The sequence below is a fragment of the Trichomonas vaginalis genome, chromosome I (genome assembly GCF_026262505.1).
Source record: "Trichomonas vaginalis G3 chromosome I, whole genome shotgun sequence".
Taxonomy (NCBI): domain Eukaryota; phylum Parabasalia; order Trichomonadida; family Trichomonadidae; genus Trichomonas; species Trichomonas vaginalis.
In genome coordinates, this window is record NC_067203.1 from 15,365,892 (window position 1) to 15,392,381 (window position 26,490).

Here is a 26,490-nt window from a genome sequence, read left to right on the forward strand (position 1 = left end):
TTTTAATTATTGAATAAAAAAACAACAACATACCGTACTTCGAGTATAAAACATGTATACCCTAATAAAAACAAAAATTAGGACATATTTGATTTATGATTTCTTTTCACAAATCGAAATTTTGATCTCTCAATTTTAAACATTTTTCAAAAAAAAACTTATAAATATATTTCTTATTGTATAATATTGAAAAATAAATCATCATGGATGAATATTACTATTTATTTATTCGATCTAAATATAGAGTAGGTGACAAAAGTGCATACTCTTAAACAACCGTCGGATTTCCGGGTGAAATCGTGACACACTTTCGTCTTTCGTAGGCAGTGGTGGTTGTTACAAAAGGTAACTTCGAATGTAGCGTGAAATCTGCAAAAAAAATTCTGAAATTTGAATGGAGAACACAAAAATTGAATAGTTTACGTCAATAAAAAAGAGAAAAATGAAGCCAATGTGTCTCGAACCTAGGACTTAGAGCAGCAATCCCACTGTTTATCCCATTACACTACATGCATCTCTCACCTTAGTGAATGAGATCAACTATATGATAACTTTTTCCCCATTATATTCTTGTGGAAAAGTGACAAATAGCAACTTTGACCCTCTCTCTCTAAATATAGAAATAATATCTACTCTATATAAAAATAACAATTATTTAATTATATTGAAATTTTTATTATTTGATTAATATATTTTATGTGATATCTTAAATAGCAATAAAAACTACACCACATAGTTATTCTAGGGTACCTTCATCTACTTCTAGAATTATAGGCTCTGGATTCGAATCTATGGTGCGCTATTGATAAAGTAAATTTCTCCATAGGCCCCCAAAAAATTGACAACCCAGGAATTATAGGGTAATAAGAAAAAATCTTATGGTTCAACAAGATAAGTGAACATCTTTCCGCCTTTGACATCAATTTCACCACGTTCTTTGATTTGCAGCTCATGTAAAACCCCTTTTTAATATATTAATAATAATCTAGATTTAATAAAAACAAAAAAAATAATGAAAACAAAAAATCTTATGGTTCTACGAGATAAGTGAACATCTTTCCGCCTTTGACATCAATTTCACCACGTTCTTTGATTTCGAACTGTTGGCCATAGATAAGTTCATAAACTGGGCGGCTGATGTGGACTTTCATTGGGACACCTTTGTTCTCCATCTCGTGTGCCATGTTGATTGCCGGACCAAGGATTTCGAATGTCGGCTTCTCGGTGCCAATGACACCGGCGACAATTGGTCCTCCTGTGTTGATACCAACACGAATACGCAAGTTCTCTTTCTCGCGTTCATCGATCTCGAGAAGTTTCTTGATGACTAGTGTGCCGAAGTCGACAACTTCTTTAGCGTGAACTGCTGGCTGATTGACTTCATCGAAGATACCACCAGCAGCCATGTAACAGTCACCAATGCATTTGATCTTTGTCATTGTCTTGTGTGCATTTGTGATTGCATCGAATTCCTTGAACATGATATTCAACATTCTCATGACATACTGTGCATCATGAGAGCCACACCATGGTGTGAATTCGACAACATCCAAGAAGAGGACTGTTGCTGATTGGACTGAGAATGAGATGTTCTTTTCACCTGCTTGAACTCTTTGGACTAACATTGGTGGCAATATTGATGCCAACATTTGGTCTGATTTCTTCTTTTCATCAGCAATCAACTTCTCGTGCATCATGTTTTGTGTTTCATCTCTTCCTGAGTATATTCTTCTTCCACTCATGACTGATGTTGTCCAGTCAAGATAGATTTTTTCTGTGTCATCCTTCTTGAAGATGAGTTTCTGTCCTTGTGTAAAAACTTTCTCAATCTCTCCATCAGCAATGAATCTTCCTGATTTGAAGAAGTCTTTAATTGGTGTATCTCTGATTTCGTCTTCTTTGATGCCGAACATTGTTTCGAATGAGTTATTGACTGAGATGACTTTTCCTGTTTCATCTTGGCAGACAATAATGACTTCATTCAGCCTGTTGACGACATCATTTGTGAATTCGGCTGATTTCTGTGATTGATCATCGTGTGTTTTATATGTGTAGTTGCCAATCAACAAGTCCATAACACGTTGGTTTCCTAATGTTGCTGATGATGGACATTTGAGGAATAGCTTCAATGTGAACTTAAGGAGTTTATCTTCTTTCACTGCCATTACTATAATGATCAAAGACAAAAATGATGTTGAGATAATGAACATTGCTGAATAGAAGTTTTGTTCGAAATCTTCGCTTCCAATCTTTTCTACAATGATTGGAACAATTGATTCTTCAGCATGCCAGAAGAAAGTAAGGTATAGTTCAACAGGACCGATCTGCCAAAGTTGTGGTAAGTTCTGGTGTGATGGATTCATGTAATATGGATTAGGAACAGTCATCAAGCCATAATATCTCTTCATAATCATTGTTGCAACGTATAATTGCTGAGCTGCACTCAAACAATGGGTAGAATCCTGAAGTCTTGTTGGTGGCTCTAAGATATTGAAGCATGTCAAAGCATTTGATGCATCATTGATAGATTGTTGCATTTCACTAAATGGAATTTCTCTTCTGTCTTCACCACCTAATCTGATCATCTGGAAATATGAAACTAACATTGGAATTCTCTCTTTGATGTTATCTATCTCCTCATCAAGGCTGACAATTGATGGTCTCAATGCTGGATGGTACATTGCCATTGAAATCTTGAAGAAAGAAGCCATGATACTGTAAAGATAGGAGTTTGCACCAAAGAGATAGTTAATGTGATGGCAGTTATAAACAACATTCTCTGATGCAGAAATGTAGCTTTGCATTGAAACGTAGTAGCTCAAGCATCCCAAAACTGTGATCACTAGTATGCAGAAACCAATAACTAATTCAATTGATGCCTTTGATGAACCATCGGAAATACTGGAGAATAATTTAATGATACTCTCTTCTTGTTTGTTCAATTCGATATCATTTGATGAGGATGAAGATGTCATTGTTTTTGTTTCATCACCCTTCCTGCTTGTATACGAAGCAGAAATTGATGAAATAACTGTCTTTGGTAATGTTGTTAAAACATAAAGGACTTCATATCTGTTTCTTCTAAGTTTCTTGATCTGTAAAAGATAAATAGTTGGATAAATAATAGCACAAGCAACAATTGCTAAAATGATTGTAAGCTCGAAGTACAATTGATATGATTTGTTGTTCTTCTTCAAGAAATCAATCATTTCAAGAAGTGCTTGATTCAAAAGAAGCAAAGCATTTTGGCAATTGTTTCTTGCTGTTAATGAATCTGCTCCATTAGCAATTTCAACTGTGATCTCTGGAAGATCTGTGATTCTTCCAATAACTGCTGCAAGTTGATAGCTGATATCTGTTGTTGAAGCAAGAACATCATGTTTAAATGTATTGTTCAAATAATAGGAATAATTTGTGATCTTTGTAAACATAATATCTCTCACTTTTTCTATATGCGGATCTCCTACTTTGTAATTTCTTAATGGACTAACAACTTCACTCGCTGTTGAAACTGTTTGAGCAATCCAACGAATGATATCAATTGTTTTTGAGTATCCAGCAAAAGCATCCCAATTTAATGTAATTCGGAATGGAATTTCCATTTCAATCTTCTTTGATGGATCATATGGATCATCCAAACTCTGTAAAATGTATCTGCCTGCGAAAGCTGTGAGCATGCAAATGATATCACGAGTATCTGCAATACCTTTCATGAAATTGACTGGATCTTCTAAGACAACTGCAAATTCGTAGTAAACACCAAGCATAATGATAAGCGGAATAATGATTACAAAGAGCTCTGCAAGAACTGTTGTCCAAATGATAAAATGAATTGAAGGAATCTTGTGATTCTGAATATGCTTGTAAATTGTTTCAACAGCTTCATAGTTTTCGGTATCATCAAAGAGTGTATCGTCAAGTCCAGCTTGTGACTCGACTTCTACGATTTTCTGGATGTCAGTATCAACACAAACATCTGGAATTGTTGGAAATGCGATCATACCAAGCTCATGAATTGTATCTTCTGCAACGCTAATACCTCTCTAGAGCTTTTGAAGTATATCTATGGCAGATTTGGTAGCAACTGGGTCACCTTTGATATCATTAAGGAACATTACGTATTGGCGAGCCACGTATTTGTTGTTATGGTATTGCATTAACAAATGGTTCATTTCTACTTCGCATTCTTCTACCGAATCTTTTGTATTTCGAATTTTTCCATTTCGGTAGTGTTTCCTTGTAACGTAAGATCCCAAATGTTTCTCAGACGTTTCTTAGTCTTGTTGAACATTTTAGAGAGCTTGGAAATCTTACTTTTGAGTTGCTGTGTAAATTTGGTTTCTCTTGTCTTAATTATGTATCCTGTGGAGCTTAGTAAAACAGATTGGACGATTTTTGCATTGGTTTTCATCTGGGAAACGTTTTGTGCAATAAATGAGAGCTGGAGGTTTTCTTCTGGGTAAATCGCGATAAATTTTGCATAAAGTGCCCAAGCTGCTATGTTGTCCTTCCATTCCTGTACTGCAAGCTTGAATATTTTGAAGCTTACGCATATTGGATGGCAGTACATGAAGCCAGTTGGTAAAATTTGCTTCCACTTCCTGATACTCTTCAAGATAGTGATATCCTGTGTATCATCTATTTCATCTAAGAGCTTAAGATCGTTTTTCATTCGACGGTTAATGAAGATGTAAGTACCTACAAAAACGATTAAGCCAAGACCAATGACTCCGACGAAGAAATATGGCCCCCATGGCTCCTCTGCAAAGACAGTATATAAGTTTGCTGCACAGAGAAGTATACCAAGGATACTTCCACCTAAAGCCATAACTTGATCCCGTTTCTTAACGAAAGTTCCACAATCAAAGACGGTGGATGCACAGTAAATGTAAAGGAAGATGGAAAGGATCATCATTGCTGCTGAAGGATATGAACCAAAGTTAGTTGTTAAAGCAGATGCAAAAGTAACAATAGTTGTTGTGATCAAAAGCCTGGTCTGTGGAGCTCCTTCAATTGATTGGAATGACACTTGTCTGAATACCAATGAAATTGAATAGGCTTTGATGATAATCCACATCCACATAAGAATCGCAATGGCTGATGTGGCAACAGCTATGCTTGATTTAACATCCGTAGCAACATCCTTGGAAATGTAGCCTGATAAAATTTGTCCGCAGTATTGAGCTGAAATTGGGACAAAAAGAAATGGACCAATTGCTAAATAGATGCTAAGCGCAATTGTTGAGAAGTTCGATACCTTTGATGACTTTTTGAACTTGAAAGCGACAACTACAAGGTAAATTCCAAATATAATGAGTAAGGAATTAACGACGTATAGAATAATCCAGCCGTTACCTCTTCTATATTGTAGTGGAATTAAATGGAAAAATACAGTAAGAACGCTCATTACTTTAAAAGTGAATGTTCCGGGCACAAAAGAGTTAAGATTAGCAGCCATGAAAAAGCCACCAAGTAACTCCAGGAACCTGAAGAATGTAACAATATTGTAAACGAAAGACATCCTTGGTGCATAAATATCAAAGTAATTAAACAAAGAAGTAAGTGCATCAATTAAACGCTCATTCAGAGGAATATCAATTAGACCTTCATATCTACTGATGGATGATGTGGCAAAGTCAGTTGATGTGATAGAGGTCTGGGACGTTACCTCTTCCATCTAAAAATGAATTGTTTTGTTAAAAATATCGACAATAAGTTTTGAAAGGCATTGAAACTTAATATTACACGCAATATGAAAATTAATTGATGATTTGGATCTAGATAGTGGATAAAAGGACTTCTGATTTTGATTTGATATAATTTAAAAAGTTTATTTTTGAGATAATTGAATTTTTTTGTTAATCGTTTGAATTGAGAAGATAATTGAAAATTAGGAGAAGTAAAAATAAGAGAGTTGATAGAATTTAAAGGTGATTAATATTATTGAGGAATTATTAATTCTGATAGCAGTATTCTTTGAAAAATCGAACTACATTCAATTTTTATTTATAAAATTAATTGTTCAGTTGGAACTATTATGGTATGGTATATTTATCAATAATCATTATCGAAGAATTTGATAAAGGAATTAAGTTTTGAATTTCTTTTTTCAAATTAAATGGAAAATATGCTTGATCAAATTCTTTAAAAGAAGAAATCGATTTGAGATAAATCGATCATATTTTGAATATAAATTTTGAAAGTTTTAAATAGTATTTCTGATAACATTAATATAACTCAATTAAAAGTTATTTTCGTGTAATTTATAATGTACATCTTATGTCTAAAATGATTCATTTCACGTTTTTAGGTTATTATTTGAATTCTGAAATTTCTCATTCAATCTTTTTCAAAGGGTTTTCAAATATTTTATACGTTCAAATTTGTTTTTGCTCTCATATAAAAGATAACTATTATTACTATCTCATAACTCCGATTTCTTCGTTTATTCAATTTTTTCAAAAGATTATTAAAAGAGAAAATTATCCTTTGAGATGTGTTACTAAATAAAGAAAGTGTTTAAAGTTTAAACCAACTAAATTGAATTAATTAATCTTATTGCACGTTAATTTATAAATCGATCTTTCCTTTATCATCATGATTTTCTATACAAATTAAATTTTATTATAGTTTCTTTTAATTGAATATGCGATTTTCAATTAAAAAAATCCCAAATGAGTTTTATAATTATATATATGATTTGATGATATATTTTAATTTCAAATAAATATCTCAATTTTTAAATTGATAAAAAACCAATTCAAAAACATTTCGGTTTGTATTGTTTCAATAAAGTAACAATTGATCGACTAGTACTAATAATATCTATTATTTTCATTAATTTTTAAAATAGTGAACTAAAGATTGATATCACCAACTAACTTAGATTTTATGCATTTATTGAGAATAATCTTATATCTATTTCGGTAATTGAGTTCATAAATTATACTCATGGCTCCTAATAGTATAATTATTCTATCATGTTTTACGAAAAGGAGTTGTACTTCATATTTGCTATAAATATGTTCTAGGTAATCTGAAATTACATATTTAAGTATTTAGCTGCTAATTTGTCTTGAATTTAAAAAATAATATTTCTTATGTTTTGCCATGGTTTGTAATTTAATATGATAGTAAAAGAATCCATCGTTGATTAAAATAAACAAATATCTTTAATTACATTTTTAACAAACAAAAATTTATTACTTCTTCTGAGTTTTCACGAATTTTTGGGTTGAGCTGTCTTTTTGGCCATAAGTTCTCTGGCTCTCGGACGCCGAAGCAGTATTTGATGTTTTTTGTCTTGATAACATCTTTTTATCAGCTTTCTCGTCTTTATCTGATTTTACAGACTTTTTCTCTATACCAGACATATCCTGGGAAATGTTTGCCAGTTTTCTGATTACAGCATTTAAGCCGGAAGAGTGTTGTGAGAGTTCATCTTTTGTAGGGCCTTTTTCTTGCAATTCTAGGCTTGTTAAGATGAATATTGCGGCTTCGTTCATTACGTACATAAGTTCTTGTTGCTTTCTAAGTTTTTCATCGCGAATAAATTCCGCATGCTTCAAACTTTTTTCTTGTAATGACACTTGGCGCTTAAGATTATCGTTTTCTTGCTGAGCATTTGTTAAGCGCTCATTTAGTTCTGCAATTTTATTGTTCATTCTGTTCCTCAAAGCATCTAATTTTTGATTTGATGTTTCTATGGCTTCTTCCACCTTTTTAGCTGTATCATTGAGTTTTGATTTGAAATCTACGGCCTGTGTTGTTAAGTTCTTTTCTGTATCTGTTAGAAGACGCCTTTGTTGTTCAAGATCTTGTAATTGATGGCGAAGTTGATCGTTTTTCTTAATGACTTCAAGTGTATTATTGTTATCAGCCTTCAGAGCTTCTCTTTTAGCTTCTGTCTCGTGTAGAATCTTTGTTGTGGCCAAATCAAGGTGTAAATCTTGAAACTCTGTTGCAAATGAGTCAGCTTCTGCTAAATCATGAGAGAGCTGTTTCTCATAGTATTCTCTTTGCGCTTGAAGCTTCTTATGAATGGCAGATTGTTCTGCTAATCTTTCTTTTCTTTCTTTCGAAATAAGTTGTGAAATATTACGCATCTGTTCATCCATTTGGTGCTTATGCTCTTGGAACTCTCGTAAACCACGAAGCTGGTGTAAAGCGACTTGGATCTTTGATTTCAAATTTGTTTCGATTTCATGAGCTTGGTATTGCATTGCTTCGACTTGAGACTCATATTTTTCTTTTTGAGACTCAACTTCTATTTCAAGTTGTCTCAATTTCGAATTTAATCGCTCTTTTTCTTTTTCTGCTGTTTCAATTGCATGATTAAGATATTTAATTCTGTCGTTTTGTGATTCCTTCTTTCTATCAACGTCTAAAGCAACAGATTGCAATTGTTTCTTAAATTCTTGAATAACTTGGTTTGCACGAGTCCTAGAAGACTTAATATTCATTAATTCATTCTCCAAACACTCTGTTTCTACTGTAAGTTTCTGAACTTGTTGTATTTGATCACCTTTAATTTCGATTTTTTTATCCATTTGAAAAAAAATTACGTTATAATTTTAGATTCTTTTAAAAAAAGCTGAAAACAATTAATTAGCTCTATTTCTCTGTAACAATGAATTTACCAACTAGAATGTAATTGAAATGTCAATGATTTGAATAAGATATTTGAGGTTGAAAGTTACAAGCTCTCAATTTTCGTCCCTTTTGTACGTTTATTATAATTGTAGCATATTGTCATCAAGCACGCGACTAACCAGCAAAGACGTGTCCTCTAATTCCGTCCCTAGTTCAAGAATCTGGAACTATTTAAGCAAAAACATTCGATTTCAAAATCAATCATTCTTTATTCAACGAGTAAAACATTAAAGTATGATTTGTCATACACGGAATAATGACAAGCTCTTAGAGTATGTTTAGTACAGAGTTACTGCCAACTTGAGTTCTTGAATTTGGTAAGTTAGAACAAAAGAAGCCATATGTCGCATCTAAGGACTTGTACTTATCAGAGTATTACTAAATGTTTAAGAATGTTAGTTATTCGTCCCAAACTCGTACGTTTCCACGCGAATCTTGATAATAAATATACTATTTTGGACTTTTTGCAATAAATCTCTTTTTACCACATTAGCATATCTGTGTGTATGCTACTTAACCTCTTTAGAGACCATTAAGATAATGTTTTTTGATACTTTTTCAAGACTATGCCATAAAGTAAACGAATAATTTACAAAATGATATTAAAAAATTTAATTTTATTATGCTTTTATAAATATTGAAACTTTTTAGGACTATTTTAAAAATGTAAATAGATCAATCATTTTAATATTAGATAAGATAATCTAAAGACGTCAGATGTTTCAATAACTTCAGATCAATGACTAATATGAAATTTAAGATTTGTGTTAATTTAAGAATTAACAATGGAATCTGGTTTAGAAAGATGGAAAGCATAGAGAATCTAAAGGATAAGAGAGATTAAATACAAAATGCTGCATAAAAAGGCAGATCAGTGAGAAGAAATCATGAGGTTAAAAAGGAACATTCAAATTAGAATATAACATTGCATATTACAATATTAATATTAAAGATAATACTGCACATCATTGTGCAGTGATCCATAAATCAATATTAATATCTCATATGATAAAATCTAATATCATATTACAATATTAATATTAAAGATAATACTGCACATCATTGTGCAGTGATCCATAAATCAATATTAATATCTCATATGATAAAATCTAATATCATATTACAATATTAATATTAAAGATAATACTGCACATCATTGTGCAATTACACTATTTTAAATATTTTCATAAATAATGACTTACAAGTTAAAAAAATGTAGAATTAACTGCATGATCCAATATTGGACCGAATGTATGTTTGAATCTATAACTGAATTCATTAATGACAAAAAAGTGACTCTATAACTGAGTATCTGGCTGACAATATGCCTGAAAGTTTGAATGTGTCTAGGAATATAACTGACAGTTTGAGTGACATTTTGAATGAGGGTTTGTTGTCAGTATAACTCAAGGTTTGAGAGAGAATATGACTCACAGTTTGACTGACAATATGACTTAGAGTTTGAGTGACAGTATGAACAACAGTTTGGGTGATAGTATGAACTACAGTATGACTGAGAATATGACTGACGGGTTGACACACACTATGAATTAGCTTTTTAGTTAGAATAAGACTGACAGTTTGAGTGACAATATAACTGACGGTTTGACTGACAATATGACTGTTGATTTGAGTGAGTGTATGATTGAGAGTTTGGGTGACAATATGACTCATAGTTTAAGAGAGTGTATGACTGATGGTTTTAGTGAGAATAAGACTGATAGTTTGACTGACAATATGACTTACGGTTTTATTTAGAATATGACTGAGAGTTTGGGTGACAATATGACTGTTGATTTGAGTGAGTGTATGACTGACCGTTTTAATGACAATATGACTGACGGTTTAAGTGACAATATGAATTACGGTTTTAGTGAGAATAAGACTGATAGTTTGGATAACAATATGACTGACGGTTTGACAGCCTCTATGACTTACGGTTTTATTTAGAATATGATTGAGAGTTTGGGTGACAATATGACTCATAGTTTAAGAGAGTGTATGACTGATGGTTTTAGTGAGAATAAGACTGACAGTTTGAGTGACAATATGACTGCTAATTTGAATGAATATATGACTGTCGGTTTGGGTGAGAATAAGACTGACGGTTTTAGTGAGAATAAGACCGATAGTTTGGGTGACAATATGATTGTTGATTTGAGTGAGTGTATGACTTACAGTTTGACTGACAATATGACTGACGGCTTTAATTAGAATATTACTGACAGTTTGAGTGACAATATGACTGGGGTTTGACAGACACTATGAATTAGCTTTTTATTGAGAGTAAGACTGACAGTTTGACTGACAATATGACTGACGGTTTGACCGACAATATGACTGACGGTTTGACAGCCTCTATGACTTACGGTTTTATTTAGAATATGACTGAGAGTTTGGGTGACAATATGACTCATAGTTTAAGAGAGTGTATGACTGATGGTTTTAGTGAGAATAAGACTGATAGTTTGAGTGACAACATGACTGACGTTTTGACTGACAATATGAGTGACGGCTTTAGTTAGAATATGACTTAGAGTTTAGCTGACAATTGGCTGACAGTTTGAGTGACAATATGACTGACGGTTTGAGTGAGTGTATGAATGAGAATATAACTGACGTTTTGACTAACAATATGACTGACGGTTTGACATCGAAATTCATTCATATATATGTATTGATCAATGCAATCACCCTATTTAATATTATTATTTATCAATTAATTTTTCATTACTACATGCTCTCAATTATTATGACATTAATATTTATCAATAAATATTTCATTACTATATGCTCCCACCCAATTTGACATTATTGTTCTTTGAAAAATTTTTCTTTATTAAAGACACTCTCACAAATTCATATCAATATATTTTAATTATCACCTATTCCAATCCATTTTCATATTCATATTCTTATTGAGTTAGAATAAATTGAGGATGACTGAGAATCAAATTATAATTAGTGAGAATCAATTGAAGAATACTGGGAGTTAATTAAGGTTGTTTAAGAATAAATTGTGAATAAGTGACAATCAATTGAGGATGAGTGAGAATCATTTGATTATTAGTGAGATTCAACTGAACATCAGTGAGAATCAATTGAATAATACTAAGAAGAAATTGAGGAAGAGTGAGAATCACTTGATTCTTAGCGAGAATCAATTAAGGATGAGTAAGAATCAATTAATAAGTAGTGAGAATCAATTTAGGGTGACTGAGAATCAATTGATTCTTAGTGAGAATCTATTGATAATTAATGCGAATCAATTGATTATTTGTGAGAATCAATTGATCAGTAGTGAGGATCAATTGATTATTTGTGAGAATCAATTGAAGATGAGTAAGAGTCAATTGAGGATGAATATGTGTCTATTCTGATATGACTTAGTATCTACTGAGGCTAGATGCTAACATCTTACTTTTATGATCATAATTTTTCAACTCCATTAATATTTATAACAATATTTTGATTACTATTTAAATAATTTTATCAAATGATAATTATTAACATATATTAAGAGTATGTTTAATTTTCAACATACTCTTAAAAATCCGAAATTTTAAAAAGTGATTTTTTTAATGCTAAACCATCTTCATCTACCATTAAATGTTTCGGATGATTTGATTTTAATTCAGTTGGGTTCTATTAGATGTAATAGTGTAAATTCTGATTCAACAATTTATCCAGATGGGTATATTTCAAAAATTTTATATTATTCTTCCAATAAACCCTATCAAAAAGAATGGTATACAAATAAAATAACTTATCAAGATGGTAAACCTAAATTCACTGTTTTGGATTCATTATCAAATGCATATGTCGGAGATTCACCATCATATCCTTGGGGACAAATCGTTTCAAAAATCAAAGAATTAAACAGAAATATTAAGAATGTATATAATTTTGGACATAAATTATTTGGATTTGAAAATAAATCTATCATTTGTTATTTGGAGGAACTCAAAGAGCGTTTTATCTCGAATAGCGATGAAGTAAAGTATCTTCAAACATATGAAACAACACCTAAATTTCAGAAATCCGCTGAAGCTTTTACAGAAATGGTAAATATGATTATAAGTGAAAAATATTTGCAAACAGATCTCAGTCAAATTAAAATCAAAATCCATCGTCTAGGGGAACAATATATTCTTAAATTTTTAGAAGCATTTATAATTGCCCGCCCCAAATTTTATGCACAGGTTATAGGTTTCTTACAAAATTTTTCATTTGACCAGGAATTATACTCAAAAGCAGGAATTTCTAAACCATTAATACAAGCAATAATTAATGGCGATAAAAGATATTCGAATATTTTTGCTTTTTCAGGAAAATCGTGTGATTTAACAATCGAAGATTTTATTAATGTTTTAATTTCAGATCAAACAAATCAAAATGGTGAAGAATATTATCAAATACGTATCAGATCTATATTGGATAATAGTAAATATTCTTTCTATGAACTAGCAGTTAAATTTGAATCAATTAATATTTTAAATTCGTGTAATATAGATAATGTTACACCAATCATGAAAGCATTGATAATGTCAAGCCCAAACGAAACAATTTTCAAAATGAATGATAAATTCAATTTGCAGACTTATCAATTTACAAACCAAATCAAGTATGTTTTATCTTTTGCATACAATATCTCAGAGTTATTTTCTACATTTAGAAATCCATTACTCTCTTCGATTGTTTCAACAAATAATATTATATCAGTAATGAATTTGAATGAAAGCAAAGTTATTCGTTTAAAGATTCATTTAATCTTCCATGAGGCCCTAATTCAAAATAATGATTTTATGTACAAGAACTTTAATGTTTTGAATCAAATAAAAAACAATGACCTTCTGGAAATTTTAGCAAAAGCTTGTTTGAAAGCTGACAAAAAAATTCAAGCAGATTTTGAACAAATCATGGGTATTAAATTTACAGCGATCAAACAATTTCATGAATCCATAGAAAAAATTCCAGTTGATCGGTCTCCAATTACAATAGATGGTTGCCATATTTGTTTTGAATGCTCTAAAAATACTGATATTGAAAAACTCAAATCAATGCAATTAATTCTAATAAGCCCTGGTATTCATATCAATGTGTTAACTTATGAACAAACATTGAAGTTTTTGGAACAAATGCCAGCATTTATTCATTTGGGCCTTTCCAATATAAGTTCTGATCGATCTGTAAACTTAAATTATTTTCTACTTCAAAACGAAGATTATTCCCCTTTAAAAATTTCTACAGATAATTATTATTACTTTAAGATCACATTGTATGACAAAATCGTATCCTTTGAATATTCAAAAGTATCAGATACGTTGTGGATGATTACTGTACCAAAAAACATGAAAAACATAAAATTACCCAAAGAGTTTTCAGGGAGGTTAAAATGGTACATTCAAATAACGAAAGTTGATCTCCCAGGACATCCTCTGCAAGATGAAATACAGGAAAAAATAAAGCATGATAATGAGATTGGTGATATCTTAACTTCATATCCCGGGAAATTTTATGTAAATTATAGCACAACGATAAGAAGTGATAGTTTATTCGTCAATGGAAATCCTATAGAATTTCTTATATATATTCCAAGCGAATCAGGAAATTTGGCGTTGGAGTGTAATTTAATTCACTTAGATGCTACTTTTTCATGGCCGAAATATATATTTATTTTTCCTCGTGGTAATTACTATATGCGAGGTTACCCTCTAGGGATATACATAGGGCGCAGCGAATCATCCGCTGCTTATCAACGGTGGCTTACAGCCATGAATATTGAATTTAAATCATTAAACATTATGGAGCACTTTTCAAGAATCAAATGGATGAGCGATTTAGGTACTGGAGTTTTAAAATTTTTGAATACGAATCATTTCCAAAATTATATCTGTATTAGGCACTATCTCGGAACCATGGGCAATAATACTTTACTACATGTTTTTGCTCTGATAGTATTATTATCAAAATCGGCCCAAGATTTTGAGGACAATTACAAATGTTTTGATCCATCGGTTCAGAAAATGTATGCTACAAAGAATATATCAGATGAGCAGCTGGAAAAATGGAAGCAGATATATAAAGATCAAGAGCATTTAGCAGCATACCACCGCATTCCACCTATAAGCACTAATAATAGTGCAGAGGGTAAGCATAGACACATTAACGAACTTGCAAAAAAAGCAAGAAACTTTTCTACTTTCATCAAATTCATTCTGAATGATACTATCATTAGGATTAATGAATCAATTGATCCCATTAATAAGCAAAAACGCGAGAAGAATGACTTGTTAAACGAAAAATGCATACATTGCGGATTCTCCTATAATGATATTAATACTGATAAGAATCCTTGTAAATATTGCAAGGATTTCTTTATGAATAAGAGTCATGTTCCCTCTGCAGGCATACATGTTATGAAAATAGGAGAAAACGTAGGTGAAATCATAGAATTCCCAATCGATAAAAATGTAGGTGATCAGGATGAACACGTGGATCACAAAGAAAAGAGTTTGCCGATCGAAATATCAAAATACGCAGAATTTATTGATATTGACGATAAAAATAAAGCAGTTTTAGTCGTAAAACTGCTTTATAATCTTGAAACGTTCCAAGATGCCAAAGATTTAATCAATTCTCTGGAAAAACAATCAAAAAATTATGAATCTGCATTACAAAATAAACCAGAAATTTGGTTGGAAAAATACTTGCCTGAATTAATGAAGGAAGTAAAAGATGCGAGAGCTGCTAGAATGAGATTGAAGATAATAAAGAAGTAGAGATGATGAGTGAATAAAAACTTTGTATTAAATTTGTATATAAAAGAATTGTAAAATATAAAAATAAAGAAGTGGTTGATAGGAATTTGAAAATTCGTTGGGTGCATATAAGTTTGATAAATATATTTATGAATATTAATGTCAAATTGGGTGGTTGCATATAGTAATGAAAAATATATTAATAAAAATTAATGTCAAATTGGTTGGTTGCATATAGTAATGAAAATAAGATTAAAAAAATTAATGTCAAATTGGGTGGATTCGTGATAGAATGCTTCTGTGTATGTGTGGCGTGAGTTAGCATCGGGTGGTTGCGTGATAGAATGCTTCTGTGTATGTGTGGCGTGAGTTAGCATCTGGTGGTTTCATCACAAATTTTAACCCATCCAAATCTTATTAATTATTAAAATTCTTTTACAATTTCTGATGTATTTTTTGAAAACATTTCATATGCAATATTTCTCCTTTTCTTTCCTCAAATCTTCAAATATTAATAACTTTGGATATGAAATTATTTGGATCTTTTATGAATTTTAAATGTCTTTCTTAATATCAAATCGATTAAATTATTAATATTTTCTAAATTATGCCTTAAAAATCCAAATATAAAAAAATCGTAAATAAAAAATATATTTTTTATTTTTATTTTGTAAATAATCCGTTTACTAAATGGGACTGTATCATGAAAGTAACAAAAATCCTTATTTAACAAGATTCAAAACTGGTGCAACGAAATGCACATTGATTTTGTAGTGTAACAAAGAGAGATTTATTGTAAAAAGTACAAAATAGTATATTTATTATCGTGATTAGCGTAGAAATGTATGAGTTTGGGACGGATTTCTGGCGCATTCATAACTAAAGTGATACATTGTCTGGAGCAAGTTCAGATCTTTAACTTATGGCTTGTTTGGTGCTAACTCACCCAATTTAAGTGCACTAGAGGGGATTTTGTCTGTAATGAGCATGCACCTTGAGTTGTTGCTTGGTCCGTGTACGAAAGATAGTAATTAAATACTATACTCGATTAAATGTGAATTTCTAATTTTGAATTTGCGTTTTTTCCTGAAAATAGTTACAATATATGAAAGAGTTGGCAAAACTAGAGGACACGTCTTTAAGGGTTTGGCTCTTGCTTCATGTTAATATGCCGAAACTAAAATAAACGTATATTGGGGGTCGAAAATTGAGAGCTCATATCTTTAAGTGGATATTTGATATTAGAGCATAATATGCAAAACATTAATACACTACTACATATTTATCGAGAATACATCATAGCAATTGTCATTATGTTTGTAATTACTCATATTTTATTCAATTATGTTTGTAATTATTCACCTCAAACCATCATATCTAAGCTAAACTTGTTTCAACGATTAATATTCATCCATATGGCCCTTTAATAATGCAGTTGTACATATATATATATTGCCTCATAATTTTCTGGATCATTAGATCAAATTTCTATTAATACTTAAATATCTATCTGTTTATATATTGAGCAATGCATGTAAATAGATAGAAAAGGATAAGTATTAACTTTGATCATCGATATTTGATACTCGTGAAAATAATATCCCTTGAAATAAATCATAAATCAAATAGGAAAAGATATGGGAATATCAGATCTCAAAGAAAAAAAATAAAAATCAAATTATATAAAAGCCAAAAGGCAATGAAAATTTATAATTAAATTAAATAATGGAAGGTAAAAAGAAATAATAATTACAATGTCAAATGATCTGTTTAAGACTTACTGAGGAAGCATGTTATTTCCATCATTTGGAGCTTCTTCGTCGAATTCATCGGCGAATGGATCGTCCTGAGCATCCTCGTTGTAGAGTGGGTTATCATTCTCCTGAGCTGCATCGCCATCTGGACCATTGAAAAGATCTGGATCCTCTGGATCGAACTCCTTTGCCTTGATTTTTGCTTCATGAATGAGAACAGCAGCAGCGACGATTGCAGCAACACCGACAGCAGCAGCTGCACCAGCGATGATTGGGATTAATTTCTTCTTATTCTGTTTAGAGTTAGAATTAGATGCTACTCCAGAGCCTGCGTTAGCCCATTGAGCTTCAGATGCAGATGGTGTTGGTGTTGGTGTCAAGTCTGGTGTTCTCTTTGGCGGTGGTTTGGATTGAGTGATGAAGTAGAATGATGTGTTAGATGGTACATATGTGATTGTTGGATCACCATTAGAATCAGAAGTATATGTTGGAACATATGTCGTTGTTTCATTGGAATCAATGTAGTGTCCAGATGGAGGCTTGGTATCAATAGGTGTTGGAATTGGAGATGGGGATGGAACTGGAGATGGATTTGGATACTTGACATTTGTGAATGTGAATATTGCATCTCGAGAGTTGGAGCCACGCTGATCAACAACTACGAAAATAAGCGAATGGTTGCCAGCATCAAGATGTGGAATTGTGTATTCGAAATCGAATTTAACCCATTCGCCCTGAGATGTTACTGTGTAGAATGGATTGAATGGAGCTGTTGGATCATCTGTTGGATACTTAACACTGAGTGTCAATGTATCGCCAACATCGAGATCTCTGAACTGACCTGAAACAAAGATTTTATTGTTGTAGTGAACACTGTCATTGAAATCTGTTGTAAGCATGATCTCTGGAGCATGAAGCTGGACATAAGTGAATGGGAAGTCGTATTGTGTTGACTTGACACGGAACTCATCAGTAGCCCAGATGTGAAGAACGTGAGAACCATAGCTAAGAACTTTCTGTCTAAGAGGGAATGTCTTACGGAATGGAACTTCGACGTTGTAGCAGTCGATTTGAGAGTTGACAGAGAAAGCAAAGTCATTATCGAATTGATAGGAAATGACAGCATATGTATCATCCCAAAGCTTGCCTTGAACATCAACTGTACCACCTGTGTAATATGTGGAAGCAATTGTGTTGGTGATTGTCAACTTTGGAGCCTGGTTAACAAGAAGTTGCTTTGTGAAGACGTTTGATTTATACAAGCCATCGTTAGCCCAAACTGTCAATGGATAGGAGGAAACGGTGGTTCCAAGTGTAACTTCAAATGAGTAAGACTCATTTAAGCCATGTGATCCAGCTTTCCAACTTGTTAGTGATTTATTGTGATATTTTGTTATACCATTCGGGAAGTTGCAATAGAGTGTTATTGTTTCACCAGCATCGTAATCTTGAACTATGACAGTTACATTGACCTTAGAGTTTGGATTGTAGTTCTGCTGGAAGTTGGTTGTAACGTTGATGATTGGTGGGCTCTTTAAGTTATCGCCAACACCAAGGAGAACACCGAATGTCAAAGTCTGATTTGGATAAATTGCGCGCTTGTGCCAGCCAATAGAGAAAGCAGAGTCTCTGTTTATAAGAGGTTCTGTATCTGTTTTGTTCTCCCAATAATGTTGGTTAAAACGGTACCATGGACCAAACCAAAAGTCATCAACATTTGTAACACCGTAACCATCACGTGCCAAAAGAGTAAGCTTTGTGTTATGGAGCTCAAGATATTTGTTATCTTGTGTCATTGTTAAACCACGGTTGCCACCATACCAATCAACTCTGGCTCTATCATTAAATATGATCTGTACATCAGTATGGGAAGCTAAGGAAACATAGTGTGGTTCTTTATCCTGGTTGGTAACAATCCATTGGACAAGGATGTAATTAGAACAAAATGGATAAGATAATTTGGTTTTAACATAAACATTATTTGAAGACGCTTCACCGTTATTTATTCCGAGAATATAAACTAAATTTCCATTATCAACTTTGAAAGCTGGCCACCAACCGTAGTTCGCGTATGATGTTGGAAAGTAGTAACGGTTATCAATAACATAGCGAATATCAAAATCGGAACGCCATTGATTCCAAGTCGGATAATCGACGTAAACCCATGAAAGATTATCTGCTGATTTTACTTTTTGTGTAAACAAGAAAAGATTAATCATTGATAAAAATGAAATTATTTTTATTTATTCGATCGGTGGCGGTTTCTATGAAAACTTATTAATATTTTCAGAACAAAAAAAAACAGTTGTCTCAATTTAGTAAAATAAAAAGACATCAGATAATATGTCATATCAATCAAAATATGCATGAATAAATCAAAACTTTAGTTGTAAAGGTTATTTACGATACTCATTATTTAGTACAAAATAGAAAATAAATAGCAGCTTGTTATAGCTAATATGATTTGTTTACTTTTTTTTCCAAAAATTTTAATGTATTGAATATTTTTGAATCACATTTTATTTTCATATGTATGTATCTATATCAGTATAGCAAAATTGTTGAATTGATATAAAATTTGAAGTGAAAATTTTGACAATTTTGACCGATTTTTGAAATATTTCAATATGTATCAAACAACGAAAAAATTTAAGAAAATCTTGCAATAACTGCGTTTACAATTTTATTTCTGGTATGTTATTGAAACTCTTATTTACATATTCAATAATTTTACACTAAAAAATTTTGCTGAATTCGAATTCATGTTATAATATCGGAATACATGTTCGATGAAAATTATAAGAGTTGCATATTTATCATCACAATTGTAACATTCAATGGAAATTTCAAGCCAATGGCTTGTTCAAGTAACTCCATTAATTGATGATTTTATATAGTTATACAGAATAAGATTGATCTCAAACTCAACTCTTAATTTTATTGATGCCATCGGCGAAATGAAATTATTATTTAAAATTATATATATAAATGGGTTGCTGAGTTTCTTTTACATCTTAAATCATACTAACCACTATTTGGCTGGAGTTCAGAATTGGAATTACTAATTTTGCCGAAAACGTTATTAATTCTTCTTAAATATTCAATGGTTACGCGCTAATTAATGAATTAATTATTCTTGCTTAAGGGTGCACCCGCATGGTCGTTTATTTGAGAGGAGGAGGATTACCCTTTCAATTTTGAAAGCTTCGTTAACTTAATATCTCGATGAATATTGGCTTAAAATTGAATTTGCCCATACCAATATATCTGATACAATATCCTTAAGTTTTACTAAAAAGAATTTTTTAAAATCCCTGGCAGGGTTGTTAAAAATATCAAAAATTAGCGTTTTGAAGACACCATGGTGTCTTATAATTTTCCCTTCCTTATTGGCGTGTAGAAATAAATGCGCCAATAGATTGAAGAAGAAGAATTGTTTTTCTCTTAATGAACTTTAATCCTTTTGATATAAGAATATTAAAAACATTAATATAATTTCGATTTCGGAAATTAAATTTCCAAATTTTTTGTGGCTTTCGGAAATAACAGGATCCCGCATCCAACACGCAACAACAAAACACAAAACACACTTTTTGGTTCTTTCATCGTTTTAATCGTAATTTATGTAATATATGATTTGGATAAATTTTACAAAAATAGAACCTAGATTATATTCTTTTCAAAGATTCTTGCTAATCATCAAAAATAATTGTATTTTAAAAAACAATCAAATTATCCTTTCATTATTTTAAACTTAAATTAGTTTTTATGATTGACTAAAGCAATCATATTTATTAATCATTAAATAAACAAAAAAATAATATTTGAGAGTTATTTCAAAAAAAACACATTGAATTTATTAATTTGTCTCAATTTCAGTATTATAAATTTTTATAATTTCAATATTTTGAAATACACTTTTTAATATTTCAATATTTATGATATTTCAATGTATTAAGTGGTCTCAAATTGAGCTTCTCAAATATAAGTTGGCCTATTCAAATAATAAAATTAAATAATATTTAAAATAATAAATAAAAGTGATTGAGGTCATAGCAAAACGGCTGTTTCAGTCATTAATTCTTAAAAATAAAAAGGGTAAAAACTAAATAAAATGGGTAAAATTCAATAGTGTCTGTGCTATCGTTCAATTTGAAGGTGTCTTTTGAAACCGCAAGACACATTGAATTTTTGAATAGTGTATTATGGTTTGACAGACACCAATGAAAAAAATCAAATGATATTTATTTTAAATATATAAGATCCTTATATAAAATATAAATATTTTATCGTTTTATTTTCTTGTTTTAGAAATGTTTTTTATTGAAAAATCAATAAAACTAACTCCAAAATAAAATTTTTGAATTAAAGACACTACGATGACACCAGGCAAATCTTCCAAGACACCTATCGTCGGGAATCTAACAACCCTAATCCATGCAGATTCGGGGATTTTTAATTTTTTTGATTTTTTTCGAAAATTTTTCGGAAAAAAAAATATTTTCAGAAGAGCCTTAACGGCTAAGTTTTATGTTTAATGTTGAGTATCAAAAAGAATGGGCATCTGATATAGCCATCATATATCCCAGAAGCAAATAAAAATTCTGACTTTTTAAGCATAAAAAATGAAATTTTATTTTTTGCAAAAAACAGGCCACCCGGATGTACGTTTATTTGAGAGGAGGAGGATTAAATTTTTGAAAGCACTAAAATTTGTAAATATGCTAGTTATATAATAATATTCATTATTTTAAAAAATAAAAATTAAAGCACGTTAACATCTTTTTTGATGAATTTTTACAAAAGCTACTCAGGATAATGCAAGATATGAGTAGTTAAACATAAATTTCAAATCAGATTTTACTTATAATAAATATTTTAAATTTCTGAAAATTAAGTTCAGATCGACTCTATACGTAGTAAATACTAAATAAGGTGCCAAAAACCTATTAAACAGTATCAAAACTATCAAGATTGTAATGTTTTTGAAGAAAAATTTATAGAATTATGGACTTCAAACAGATATTATGTAAATAAAAATAATATAATGAATTTATTTATTCGTATAATAGCAGTAATAAGTCGATTATTCACTTCTACTTCTGAGATTTGAATTTAATTTCGACAGAAAAAGAGATTCAAGAGGAAAATACTAGGGGATACAAACAGCCACCATGACAGGATTATTATGGAGCCAAGTTGTATTTTTTGATATTTTTAGAGTTTTCCTACCTATTTAGGTACCAAGTTATTGCTTAAAAATTAAGGTTCTAAATTCTGAAGTTTACATGATCCTCCCGGGCGCACTCTTAAACCTTTCTTTGAATTCCTATTCACGACATAGAAATCATGAAAATGATTCTTATTTACTTGGTAGATGGTTGCCATTTAATTACAAATTATAGCTTCAATCCATAAAATCCTCAAAAAAATATTAAATCAATCTTTTCCTTACATAATAAGGGAGATGTTTTTCCATGACAAGTTGAATAATTGAATCCATTTTAGAATAAGATATATCCATGAATCTTCGAATATACCCAGATTTTCCTTACTTTTACCACCCCTTTAAAGCTGGGGACACCGCCTATCGTTGGGAATAGCTATTAAATAGAACCACCAAGGGTATTTTTCGAACTGCCGGTGTAGTGTAGTGGAAATATGCGATATATCGATTCATTATGCCAAGGTTTGATTCCCATTTAGCCAATTTTTTTCTTTTTTGGATCATGAATTTTTTTTGGGTCACTATAAGATTTGTTTCATGTTCTAAATCTGCTGCATATGTAATCTATTTTTATTTACCTATTTTTTAAAAATCTATTGGATTGCCAAATTTGAATCTATTTAAAATCATAAAAATCCAAAAAAACTATAAATATATGTTTTATGCATAGTGCCGATACTCAAATATCAGATTACTTAGATCCATGAATAATATCCGAATTTTTTTTCTTAAAATTAAACTTCAAAACTTCTTGCAATCTTATTCTTAATCAATTGTAAATTTTTAAAACCATTTTTTAAAATAATTTTGCATAAATTTTATTCTCATGTTGTTTTAATCGAAAATTGATACATTTTCAAAAAAATAATATTGACTTATGAAATTCATTTTTAAGGTGAAATAGTATTTTTTTATTAAAGTATATGAATAATATATAAAAATTAATGAATAATATAAGCAGATTTTTAGTTTACAAAACAAATATGAGCAATGCAATTTCAAACTTTTGCTGGCAATTTCGATATTGCTCAAGTTTGTAGTATTTGTGATACCTATAACATCGGCTTAATCAAAATTCGATTTTTCTTATGAGTTATTGAGAAAATTTGATTGCAATGAGAAGGATTTCGACGTTTTTGATAAACTAAGAGCTGAGCTTTAGGAGTTCAGTTCATTTATGGCTGTAGTTTGATGCGTAGATCTCTTTTTTATTGTAAATTCTTTCAGCATGGAGATCGAGAATGAATCTTTTGAGAACTTTATGAGTTTTTACACCCGTAAAGAGGTCCTTCGAGGAAAGATAGTCCAGACTACATGAAGATGTGGGTTAACCAAAAAAATCCGATGGTTTCCCCATATTCATGTAGATCTTCGAAAAAATGAGCACCAAAAAAGCCAAAAAAATAGGCTTTTTATTGGATTTGTACACTAGATCAATAACCTATTTAGGATCTGACACTCTTTTTAGCCAGAGATATGAGGTCCTTTCTAGGAAAACGATCTATTCATCCATAAAAAAAATGAATTATCGTTTTCCCCAGAAATTACATGGGGAGTGGTAAAAGTAAGGAAAATCTGGGTAATTTTGCAATTACTCAGCAAATTATATTTAATGCAAAAGATAGTAGTTTTTATACCAAGCATTGAATAACTTGAATAAAATACTTTATATTGATATTATATGTTGTTCAAAGAAAAAAATATTTAAAAATATTTGAATTTCTAATAATTTTCACAGAATTAATCATCAGTGTGTATCATTTTATAAACTCTGTCTTTGAGACTTTAAATTTTGTGACGATTTTAGATGAAAGATATAATAAGCGAACTTGTGTTCAAGAATAGCACCAAGTTGATGACGTGATATCACTTCTTAAATGTTAGCATAAATTGTTGTGCTAATTCGCAAAATCCACGCCTTGATAAGCATGTAAAAAAATGAAGCACGTTTAGAAATATGGAGTATTCTTATGAGTCATATTCATATTTATCAGATAATAAGCAAAATGACTCTATTCCATCATATACAACGATTGGAACATCCACAGTTCAAGATACTGCAGAACAAATAACAAATTTTCAAAATGAGATATTAAATCAAGCAAAGTTGATTGATTTCTATATATCAAATATCAATAAAAGGGACTCGAATACTGAAATATTTCATCGGCTTCAAGATTTATTCAAATTGTTCAAGGCAGAGCTAAATCTCAATTTTTCAATAAGAAAAGTGTTGATCCAGGAAAGATCTACTAATGAAAAGTTAACTTCTACATGCATTTCTAGCTATACTCAACTTAACGAATTTTTCTCCAAATTATCATCAATAACTGGAATTGAAATCAAAAGTCTTGATGATACCATTAATGTTATTGATAATGCCGTGAAAAATGGTTTATTCTCCAATAAAAAACGTTTGTTGCACCGCAATCGTAAATTAAGACAAAAACTCTTAGACATACAAAGCCAATATGAAGAATGTCAAGCCCAGCACTCTTTAGAAATTGCAGAAATGCAAGCTAAAATTGAAAATGCAGCCAATACTGAATTTGAATTACTCGAATTAAGGAAAATCCATAATGAAGATGCTGAAACAATCAAATCTCTGGTTATGCAAAAGAAAAATGAAGTAGAGCAATTGTCCATGCAGATTAAGTCCCAACAATATTCAAAAATGAATGATTATTATGAGATCAAAAGAAAAAATGAATCATTAGTTCAAGAAATAGCCAGTATGAAGAATGAATTGCAAAGTATTAAATCTAAACTCGATACTACAATTAAGGAACGTGATGATTTGATAAGTAAGCTCAAAAACAACGAATCAAATCAAAATCAAATTAAAAACTTAGAACAAGAATTATTGCAAAAGGAAGAAGAAAACATACGGCTTAGAAGAGAAAGGAAAGCTTTAACAAGATGTGTTAATGAGAGCAAAACTACAAAGCAAGTGTATATTGATAAAATTGATGAACTCCAACGTAAACTGTTGATTATTGAAAATAAAGCCAAAAAGAAGAATATTTCTAATGATGAGGAATACAAGAATCTCCAATGCAGCTTGGCAAACGCAATCAATAAGATAAAGCGCCTTGAAAATGAAAACTCAAGATTAACTTCCGATTCTTCTTATACTGGAGAATCAGAAATGATTATCAAAGCTTTTCATGATCTAAAATATGCTTTGCAATTAGATGATCGAGCAAGCCCGCAAGAAGTTGTTAAGTATATTGTCTCTGCATTGAATAACCAAAAGGATTCTACAGATTTTATAATGAATGATAATGAATCTGTTTCAAGGTGTTCAAGTTTTACATCTGCGCCTGTATCATATGAAAAATACTGCGGAAATGCATTACAAGAAGAAATAGATGCGCTTCAAAGAGAGGTTATTAATCTCAATGGAGAAGTTATTAAATACTCTAAGTAAATTGTTATGTTTGTTATTCTTTTAATTGCATCTAATCTATTTCAGAAATGTTAAGGTAACGACGAGCTCCGTTTTCATTTTTTTCTGTCTGAGAATTGTCGCCTATTTACGATCATACGTATTATCTAAAGATTTCGGCATACAACATTGAAATATAAAAGAGTTTCCTTAAATTTAAAAAAAAAAAAAAAAAAAAAAAAAAAGGGAGTGGGGCTTCCAGGCACTTCGTGCCTTCTAGCCCTGAAGATGTTTAGTATAAATGAAGTTTTTTATTCGGAGGACCGAACCCCAGCCGACCAGCCGGTGATACTTTTTGTGTCGCTTTTCACAAATTATATATGTTTTCATCCTTTGTCAAGACTTCTTCGTAAATGTTTTGTCAAGACTTCTTCGTAATGAGTGTAAAGGACCAAAAAATAATGTTTAGGGTAGAAGGTTAGATCTAACCTCTTTTCTAACCTCTTTTCTAACCTCTTGAATTTTCATGACTTCTTCGTATATGCTTTGTCAAGACTTCTTCATCGTAAATGTTTTGTCACTTTTCTGTCACTTTTCGAGTAAAAACATTTTTATTATTATATATAAATGAATTTTACAAAACCACCGTTACCGTTCTTTGGAAATAAGAGTAGATGTAAAGATATTATATTGAGAGAACTTAAGAAA

The 26,490-nt window shown here is 31.0% G+C and overlaps 4 protein-coding genes and 2 pseudogenes across 6 annotated transcripts, besides 3 other annotated features; 2 read left to right on the forward strand and 4 right to left on the reverse strand.

Annotated features, from left to right (window-relative positions):
* Positions 1-243: 243 nt before the first annotated feature.
* Positions 244-273: a mobile genetic element.
* Positions 274-1,028: 755 nt separating this feature from the next.
* Positions 1,029-4,089, reverse strand: TVAGG3_0990980 (guanylate cyclase protein; the record flags this gene model as incomplete). The annotated part of the gene is made up of 1 exon (XM_001300133.2): positions 1,029-4,001. One exon carries the CDS (start codon positions 3,999-4,001, stop codon positions 1,029-1,031), a length of 2,973 nt encoding a protein of 990 aa, XP_001300134.2.
* A 77-nt stretch (positions 4,090-4,166) lies between these two features.
* Positions 4,167-5,677, reverse strand: TVAGG3_0990990 (annotated as a pseudogene). The gene has a single exon: positions 4,498-5,677. A coding segment is annotated over exon 1 (1,180 nt).
* Positions 5,678-6,952: 1,275 nt separating this feature from the next.
* On the reverse strand, positions 6,953-8,644 carry TVAGG3_0991000 (uncharacterized protein; the record flags this gene model as incomplete). Its single annotated transcript, XM_051254151.1, has 1 exon — positions 7,203-8,549. One exon carries the CDS (start codon positions 8,547-8,549, stop codon positions 7,203-7,205), a length of 1,347 nt encoding a protein of 448 aa, XP_051079725.1.
* A 6,312-nt stretch (positions 8,645-14,956) lies between these two features.
* On the forward strand, positions 14,957-15,431 carry TVAGG3_0991010 (annotated as a pseudogene). Its single transcript has one exon. A coding segment is annotated over exon 1 (475 nt).
* Positions 15,432-17,091: 1,660 nt separating this feature from the next.
* Positions 17,092-19,394, reverse strand: TVAGG3_0991020 (Listeria-Bacteroides repeat domain (List Bact rpt) family; the record flags this gene model as incomplete). Its single annotated transcript, XM_001297646.2, has 1 exon — positions 17,191-19,386. One exon carries the CDS (start codon positions 19,384-19,386, stop codon positions 17,191-17,193), a length of 2,196 nt encoding a protein of 731 aa, XP_001297647.1.
* A 2,205-nt stretch (positions 19,395-21,599) lies between these two features.
* Positions 21,600-22,474: a mobile genetic element.
* Positions 22,475-24,338: 1,864 nt separating this feature from the next.
* Positions 24,339-25,960, forward strand: TVAGG3_0991040 (uncharacterized protein; the record flags this gene model as incomplete). Its single annotated transcript, XM_051254152.1, has 1 exon — positions 25,315-25,824. A coding segment is annotated over one exon (510 nt), but the record flags the coding sequence as incomplete, so codon positions are not given.
* Positions 25,961-26,000: 40 nt separating this feature from the next.
* Positions 26,001-26,490: part of a mobile genetic element that runs on past the window's edge.